Here is a 9,390-nt window from a genome sequence, read left to right on the forward strand (position 1 = left end):
GCTAATTTTAATTAGAATGTCATAAGTATTAAGTCAATCACCTTACAGAAATATAAAGTATATTACAACTATGTAGTTACCTTTATCAAACTAGTAATCTCATCCAAGAATGAAATCAGGTTTGTTTGACAAGACAAGAGAAACTGAGGAAGAGGAAGTAGTGCTGGTGCCCCCGTATAATCCTTGGCCCATTGGTTATGGCACTCACCCAGGAGGTGTGGACCTAGGTTCAAATCCCCGCTCTGCCTGATGGGAAGCAGAGAGAATGGAACATGGGTCTCTGAGCCCTAACCAGTGGACTGCTCAGTCTTTAGGAACTTTAGATGCCTACAGGATTAGGCGGCACCCAATTCTCTTGTAAATACTACCCTTTGTTAATAAAACATTAATCCACAACATCTCATGGAATTACACACCTCAATGACTCACCTGATATTCTGGCATGAAGATTCTGCTTAATGCTAAAATCATGAGCCTGGGAAGCAGACTGCAGAGCTGTCATGGCTGCCCTGCGCAATGCATTATCAAAAATAGGGAGCACTTCATTTGGAAATGCATTGAAATATTCTCCAATCTCCATGTTGGTCTCAAAAAGGGTGAGGGCATCAACAACGACTGGGTAATGTCCCTCATCATCTCTTTCCCTTAAGATACGCAAGATGTCATTCCTGTGATGTTCCAAAACATAGGATTCAAACACTTGTCCAGTTAGGTTTACTTGGTCAGCATTTAATAGCATATTGAACCTATAATTGTAAAAGGGAAAAAACTTAATTAAAGATCTCAAAAACTAAAAATCAGGTTTTTTTTTAAAGAATATTTTTGTTAGGGTCACAAGTGAACAATGTAAACTATTTTACACTAAGTACATTATATGCCATGACAAAAAATTGTTAAACTGGGATAAAGATAGTTTGCTTTGAAAATTATGAATAAAAAATACCATATGGCAATCATGCATATTATCTTTAGCTAAGAGTCTTAGTTCACACACCTTACTCAGTGAAAACTCTCATTGACATCAATGAAAATTTAAGATATTTATTTCAATTTCTATTAAGTGCCTCTCATTAGTCCTAGGGCCTTTTACAAACTTAACTACAATGGGACTATTCGCATGCATAAAGTCAAGCATGGGCACGTTTGCCGGATTGACTTCCTCAGGGCTGTGACTATATTCGTCTTCCCTATATTTGTAGATAATGCCTAACACATTCTGGGTGCTACTGAAATATAAATAATAAACTATAATTACATAATAAACCTGTTATAGCAGCAACTTGCAAAGAAGCAGGAACCTTCTCTTGCTCAAGTTTAACATCTATGAAGTTTAGAACTTGGAATGTTTGCCTTTGAGTCAGTGTGAATGGAACAAATATCAGCGAGTTTTTGTTTGCTTAAGTATAAATGACTTTTGGGCAACCAACAAACTAACAACTAATCAAAACTTTTTTTTTTTTTTTTGTAAAGACCAGGTGGTCTGTGGTTCCTGTGACATTCCTATTTCTAAACTTCCTAATGGACAGAACATATGTAACATAAATATGTTCTTTGATTGGCTGAGTGTAGTGAGGTCCTCCATTCAGCATGATGGCATTTCTCTGTGAATGTGTAAAGTGATAACTTTTGAATGCCACATCCAATCAGAATGGGGGGTGGGTGGGTGCATAGAGAATGCACACAGAGCCCCTGCTATGGGAGGAGGAATGAAGGGTCCTGCCATGAGAGCAAATGGGGTCACACAAAGAGCCACTGACATAGGGGGAAGGGGCAAATGGGGGGGGGGAATGGAGGGCACACAGAGACCCTAGTAAGGGGGGCAAGAATGGGGGATGCTGGTATGGGGAAGATGAAATAGGGGCCACACAGAGCTCTAAAGTGGGGGTGTGTGTGAAGCGGGGGTGCAGGGAGTCCATGACATAGCGGGGGATGGGAGGGTGGCACACATGAAACTTGTAGGGGGCAAATGAAGAGACACAAGGAACCGCTGGTATGTGCAATGAGCTCAGCCCACAGAAGCTACAAAGTGTGCAACCCCTAAGTGCCATCACCGGGGAGTCAAGAGCCCCAGCCCGCTCAGGCCTGTCCAGCTGTGACTACCGTTACCAGGGAAATGGAAAAGCAGGGGCTGAAGAAGCGAGGCAGCCTTACCCCCGCCCCGGGGGAGGGGGAAGGGGGCAGGCCTGCCTTTGTGTCTGCGCAGCGCCTAGCGCATTGCGGGCGCGGGCGCAGGCACGGGCACACACACACACACACACACAAACGTGAGAGAAAGGGGCCGAAGAGGCAGCGAGGCCTGAGGGGCGCCTCCCCCGCCGCAGGCAGGGGGCACAAGTCGGCGGCGGCGGCGCGGGAACCTCGCAGCCCCACCTCCCTGGGCCAGGGCAGCCAATCCCGCCGGCCCCTGGGGGGCTGGGGCCGCGGAGCGCGGCACGTGGCGCCGGGCCGGGCCAGCTCCGGGGAGCGGGGAACTCCCAGCCGCAAAGTTTCTCCCCGCAGCTCCTGCGGCGCGGGCAATGCCCCTCACTGGGGCTGAGCCCAGGGCCCCTGCTCCAGCGCCTGCCCCCGCGGGCCGCTCGCTCTCCGACCCCGCCGGGGTTACCTGCCGCCGCCGCCGCCTCCCGAGCCGGGCTCTCGCAGGCAGCCGCCGCGCTGCACCGAGGCAGCGACCCTGAGCGGCCACCCTCACCCGGCAGGAGAAGCGGCTCCGTCCCGCCCCCTCCGCTCCCCGCCCGGGCCGGCTGCCGGCGAGCGGGGCCCAGCGAGCCGGAAACGTGCCTGGGAGCAGCGTGAGAAGGAGAGAGCCTCCCCCAGCAGGCGGAGCAGAGCGAGCCCGGGAGCGGCCCGCGGGGCCGGGGTAGAGGCACAGGCTGCAGCCCAGAGAGGGGATTCTGCCAGGGGGCAGTTTGTGCTACTAGCCGGGGAGCTGGAGGGGGAGCCGCGCTGGGCCTCTCGGGCGGCCCTGGGCTCTTCCCCGGGCCGCGGGGTGAGCGGGTGCTGAGCCCTGCCAGGGCAAGCCACCGATGCGCATCGCTTCTCTCTGTTCCCCCCCCGATCTTTCAGCCGGTGCCTTTTACCCCTGTTCATTCCTCCCCCCCAGGAGCCAGGCTCTCCTCCGATTGCACGGAGGGTAGTAATCTGAACCGTTGTGGAAATAAAAATAATCCGAGCTGTCGTGCTGGGATAAGAAGAGGAGACCCGTGGGGGGCGGGAATTGAAGGAAGAACGAGATGTCCAGCAGAGGCAATCATGATAGTCGGTAAAGGAATAGAGGGCAAGAAGCAGGATTACATGTGGGTTTTTTAAAAAATATCGTTTTAAATGAATTTTAACAGTTCTGCTTAAAATGTTTTAAACTTGTCCCCAACAGCAAGTAACCGTCAGTTTTAGCAGTTTTCAGAGTAGCAGTCGTGTTAGTCTGTATCCGCAAAAAGAACAGGAGGACTTGTGGCTAATTTAGAGACTAACATTTATTACTAACATTTATTTGAGCATAGAATGGAACATATAGTAAGATCTACATATATACACATACAGATAAGGTGGAAGTTACCATACAAACTGTGAGAGGCTAATTAGTTAACTTCCACCTTATCTGTATGTTAGTCTCTAAGGTGCCACAAGTACTCCTTTTCTTTTTCCAACTTATCTCTGTGTGTGTGTAGATATATAAATCTTACTATATATTCCATTCTATGCAGCCAGTGAAGTGGGCTGTAGCCCACGAACGCTTATGCTCAATTAAATTTGTTAGTGCTCCTGTTCTTTTAGCAGGTTTGGAACTTTTAAAGTAGATGTTCTCACCAGCCAAAGTGTAGAGCCCCAGAGCCTCCCCAGTCAGATCATCATTTAGTCTTTTACGTAGAGACTGTCCAGTTGGTCAGTCTGGTCAAACTGATTTGGTCAAACTGGACAGTCTCTACGTAAAAGAATAAATGGACACAAATCAGATGTCAAGAATTATAATATTCATAAAAAGAAAAGGAGTATTAGTGGTACCTTAGAGACTAACCAATTTATTTGAGCATAAGCTCACTTCATCCAATGAAAGTTTATGCTCAAATAAATTGGTTAGTGTCTAAGGTGCCACTAGTACTCCTTTTCTTTTTGCGAATACAGACTAACACGGTTGCTATTCTGAAACATTCATAAACCAGTCGAAGAACACTTCAATCTCTCTGGTCACTCGATTACAGACCTAAAGGTCGCAATATTACAACAAAAAGACTTCAAAAACAGACTCCAAGAGAGACTGCTGAATTGGAATTAATTTGCAAACAGGATACAATTAATTTAGGCTTGACTAGAGACTGGGAGTGGATGGGTCATTACACAAAGTAAAACTATTTCCCCATGTTTATTTCCCCCCTCCACCCACCACTGTTCCTCAGAGGTTCCTGTTAACTGCTGGAAATAGCCCACCTTGATTATCACTACAAAAGGTTTTCTCCCCCTGCTCCCCGCTCCCCTGCTGGTAATAGCTCATCTTAAGTGATCACTCTCCTTACAGTGTGTATGATAACACCCATTTTTTCATGTTCTGGGTGTATATAAATCTCCTCATTGTATTTTCCACTGAATGCATCTGATGAAGTGAGCCGTAGTTCACGAAAGCTTATGCTCAGATAAATTGGTTAGTCTCTAAGGTGCCACACGTACTCCTTTTCTTTTTGATCAGACTAATTGTCTATTGTAACGGAAGACTTTGTCTACAGAAGTTTTTGATTTTTCACTGTCAGCAATGCCAAAAAGACCTTCGTGTTAGCAGATCCAAATGCAATTTGCAGTTCTTCTACAGCCATCTTGCTTGAGCTCAGGGAAGTTTGTTGTTTGTGATTGTTTCCTCATCCGTACAATGAGGATACTACAGTTACTTACCTTTCAGGCAAGCTGTGAGAACTACAGATAGTTATAGATAAAGGAGAAAATGCAATTGTAGTAGTGCTCCATTTAAATAAAACTCCCAATTAACTGAAGCTTAGTTAGGCTCATGTCCCCTATCCCCATAGTTGGACAGATACCTCGAGGTCTTCTGAATTTTGGTCTCTAAAGCCAGTCAGGCTGATAGGCAAGCCAGTTTTCTCTTCTTTATGCTGCAGGGACTGGGACACAGCCACAAGTTGTTTTTTTGTTTGTTTGGTGGGAGTGGGAGGTGTTAAACATAAGTTTCCTTTTCATCTGAGTATTTGTGATGTGTTCCATTTAGCTTGTAAAGGGGAGAAAAAATGTTTATGTATTTAACTAGTTGTAATACTTCAGTTAAATCTTTTTACTACATTTTAAAATTAAAAAGCAAAACCTCACATACTTCCCCATGCCTGACATTCCATTCCAATCCCCATGCACTAGGCCCCTATCCACTCTTCAGTCAGATTTCTCCTCTAACGTTCATTTAGCCCACAACTACTTTCCTATATCATTAAAAGTGCTGTTATCCACCAACAACATTTTAAATGCTCTGCTCTTAAATCCTAATCCTGCTTCTGTTGACTTCAAGGGATGGATGATCAGGGCCAAAGATAAACTCGTATCACTGAGTGTGTGTGTCTTCTTTTTGTTGTTTGATTGTGCCCCAGTCCTGCAACTGCTTTCTCTGCAGGGTGACTGGACTTACTCCGAGATTGGGGGAGGAGCTCGGCTATATGGGACGGCCATCGAGTAGAGATGCTACTCCTCTGGATCTAGAGGAGTTAGTTGAGGTGGTTCAGGCACCTGATAAGGATGCCCCTTGGGAGGCTTCTGTTGGAACTCTACTAGGCATGCTGGAGAATCCCCCATGAGGAACTAGAACCTGTTGTGGAGGAAAAGGAGATGTGGTCCTTCCTACTCTCCATGCTGTTGCTGTCATCCTCACCAGAAAAAGTGGCATAAAGGAAAAAGAACTTTATGCATGTGAGTAGATCCACTTACCCTAGGGGACTACCCATCTGCATAAGTGTTTGCAGGATCTGAGCCTTCTAGTGTAAGATGCTCATTGCAGAGACCTTGCATTCAATGGTGTTTTGGATGCTGTTGGCAGTTGATGAATGATTAACTGGTGCAAAATTAAAATAGAAACAACCTGTATCCCCCAAACAGTTGCTAGTGTAAGATCTTCACAAAAAAAATGTGTATAATTCTCCTTCAGTAATCTAAGGTTGCAAAGGCACCAGACACAACACTATTACCAGGGCTGCGCTAAAATAGTCTGTGAGAAAAGTGCACAAGAAAGGAAATGAAAACCTTTAATTGTAACTTAATTTGAAATACATGGAGAAAAGTCAACACATGCGAAACAAAGGATTACAAAAAGGATTTGTAGGAAAAGAATTTGTACTTTCAGGTTATTTAATTCACATACATCAAAACAGTATTTTGCTTGCCTTACTTACATGAGTAGTCCATTAATTTCAGTGGTTTTTTTTTTTTTTTTTTACTTATTTTAAATAATACAGTGATCTTAACTATATAGACTGCTGTGGTTACTGTAGCAGAGTTAGATATTTATTTCAAGCCCAGTATTTATCCCCCGGCCCCCCATGTTACCTTGCAAATCACTGGGGAAGCACCACATGAGGTGGCAATGAATTGTTTTACTGCTAGCCCCCACTTCCATGCAGGTAATTTGGAATAAAGATACAAACCAGACCTATGTACACAAATTTAAAAAGTTATTTAACTTACCGTAATGGGTTCTTGAAGAAGCTTTTGTCCTCACAGATCCCACTATGTGTGCCCCATGTGCATGAGCTCAGAGTCCACTGGGGCTGTGCATGTGCGCTGCTATCGCCCCTCTGAGGTCATAAAGGGCAGAGCAGCTCCAATCACTACTCAGTTCCTTCATCAAAATAGAATTCTACTATTAAAAGATTTCATATCAGTAGGGAAGGCGAGTGGATCATAGGATATGTGAGGGCAAAAGCACCTTGAAGAGCCATAGTTATTGAAAGGTAAATAATAGGGCTGTTGATTAATTGCAGTCAACTCACGGGATTAACTCAAATTAAGTGCAATTAAAATTAATCATGATTAATTGCAGTTTTAATCACACTGTTAAACAATAGAATATCAATTGAAATGTATTAAATATTTTTGGATGTTTTTGTACATTTTCAAATATAATTTCAATTACAATACAAAGTGTACAGTGCTCACTTTATATTTTATTACAAATACTGCACTGTAAAAATTATAGAAGAAATAGCATTTTTCAATACACCTTATATAAGTACTGTAGTGCAATCTCTTTATCATGAAAGTGCAATTTACAAATGTAGATTTTTTTTGTTACATAACTGCATTCAAAAACAAAACAATGTAAAACTTTAGAACCTACAAATCTACTCAGTCCTATTTCTTGAGCCAATTGCTAAGAGAAACAAGTTTGTTTATATTTACGGGAGATAATGCTGCCCGCTTCTTATTTACAATGTCACCTGAAAGCAAGGTATTTACGTGCCAGATATGCTAAACATTTGTATGCCCAATGCTTCAGCCACCATTCCAGAGGACATACTTCCATGCTGACGCTCCTTAAAAAAATAATGCATTAGTTAAATTTGAGAAAATGAACTCCTTGGGGGAGAACTGTATGTCTTCTGCTCTGTTTTACCTGCATTTTACCATATATTTCATGTTATAGCAGTCTCAGATGACAACCCAGCATATGTTGTGTGTTTTAAGAACACTTTCATTGCAGATTTGACAAAATGCAAAGGTACCAATATGAGATTTCTAAAGATAGCTACGGCACTTGACCCAAGGTTTAAGAATCTGAAGTGCCTTCCAAAATCTGAGAGGGATGAGGTGTGGAGCATGCCGTCAGAAGTCTTAAAAGAGCAACACTCCGATGCGAAAACTACAGAACCTGAACTACCACACACACACACACACACACAAAATCAACCTGCTGGTGGCATCTGACTCAGATGATGAAAATGCACATGTGTCGGTCCGCACTGGTTTGGACTGTTATTGAGCAGAACCCGTTATTAGCATGGATCCATGGCCTCTGGAATGGTGTTTGAAGCATGAACGGGCATACTTCAGGTAACACTGTGAATAAGAAACAGGCAGCATTATCTCTTGCAAATGTAAACAAATTTGTTTGAGCGATTGGCTGAACAAGAAGTAGGACTGAGTGGACTTATATGCTCTAAAGTTTTATATTGTTTTATTTTTGAATGCAGTTATTTTTTGGTACATAATTCTACATTTCTAAGTTCAATTTTCATGATAAAGAGATTGCACTACAGTACTTGTATTAGGGAAATTGAAAAATACTATTTCTTTTGTTTTTTACAGTGCAAATATTTGCAATCAAAATAAATATAGTGAGCACTGTACACTTTGTATTCTGTGTTGCAATGGAAATCAATATATTTGAAAATATAGAACACATCCAAAAATACATAAACGTATTCTATTATGAACATCGTGATTAATTGCTCGATTAATCATGATTTTTAAAAAATCACGATTAATTGCAATTAATTTTTTAACAGCTCGACAGACCTTGTAAATAACCATATTTATTCCAGCATTTGTACACATGGATTCAAATGAATGGCTAGCAGTCACCCCCTAGTGGAGAATGAGAATAGGACCCCTATCTAAATAATGACCCCAGAACAGCCCTGCCAACCTGGACATCTGTTGTAGAAGCTGCCACAATGGAGTATGAATGGAGAATGTATCAATAGAATTCTAAGTAGCTATGCTACAAATTTTTGAAATAGGGACTCCCCATAAACATGCTGTGGATGTTGTTTGAGCTGTAGCAGTGTGCTTCCTAATCCAAGAGGAAGGAGGTAGTTTGTTTAATGTGTAGGAATTCTCTGTCCTAGTCTCACCCCCACACTGCCCTGAGAAGAAGCAGGCAAGCCTTCTTAACTGGCCTCCTTGCTCCCGTGACCCTTTTAGGGCTCTAAACAATTATGTCTTTTTGTCAACCTGGCCTGAGCAGGGTGTGTCAGGGCACTAACACCTTCACAGGGGGCAGAGACGGCCTGATAGATTCCAACACACACTTCCCCCTGGAGAATGGATCTGAGGGTCCGATCTCTCCCTTCTGCAATAATCCCACCATCTGGAAAGAGAAGTGTGTATTCTATTTCTGTGTATCCGGTCAATGTCATACACAAAAGCCATGTGCTTGCAGTATCATATACCCTTGAATAAGGGGAGGATTAGTGTACTTCATTACTCCATTTAAGGGGTGCATGCTCCAGTATTAAGTCAAAGGGAACCCTTGAAAGATAATGTATTACCGCTACAGCCCAATTGATGACAAAGTATTCTTTCCTGATGGTGAAGTATCTAGTCGTTCATGGCTGCAGCTTCTGTCTACACTTACCTCCGGAGCGATTGATCCAGAGGGGGTCGATTCATTGAGTCTAGTGAAGATGTGAT

General features: G+C 43.3%; 1 protein-coding gene across 9 annotated transcripts in view; it reads right to left on the reverse strand.

The window, feature by feature from the left end:
- MCM9 (minichromosome maintenance 9 homologous recombination repair factor) overlaps positions 1–3,108 on the reverse strand; it is a 69,464-nt gene extending 66,356 nt beyond the window's left edge. For 4 of the 9 annotated variants that reach the window (XM_037894701.2, XM_043542852.1, XM_037894703.2 and 1 more), the window contains exon 1: positions 430–746. In XM_037894701.2, coding sequence (XP_037750629.1) covers positions 430–739 — 310 coding nt within the window. In that variant the 5' untranslated portion in view covers positions 740–746. Of the gene's footprint in view, positions 1–429; positions 749–2,557; positions 2,570–2,602; positions 2,879–3,077 lie in introns of those variants that run through there. The other 5 variants (XM_043542850.1, XM_043542851.1, XM_037894700.2 and 2 more) reach the window with 5 other exon arrangements.
- Between the last annotated feature and the right edge of the window lie 6,282 nt (positions 3,109–9,390).

This window comes from Chelonia mydas, chromosome 3 (assembly GCF_015237465.2).
Source record: "Chelonia mydas isolate rCheMyd1 chromosome 3, rCheMyd1.pri.v2, whole genome shotgun sequence".
NCBI classification, from domain to species: Eukaryota; Metazoa; Chordata; order Testudines; family Cheloniidae; genus Chelonia; species Chelonia mydas.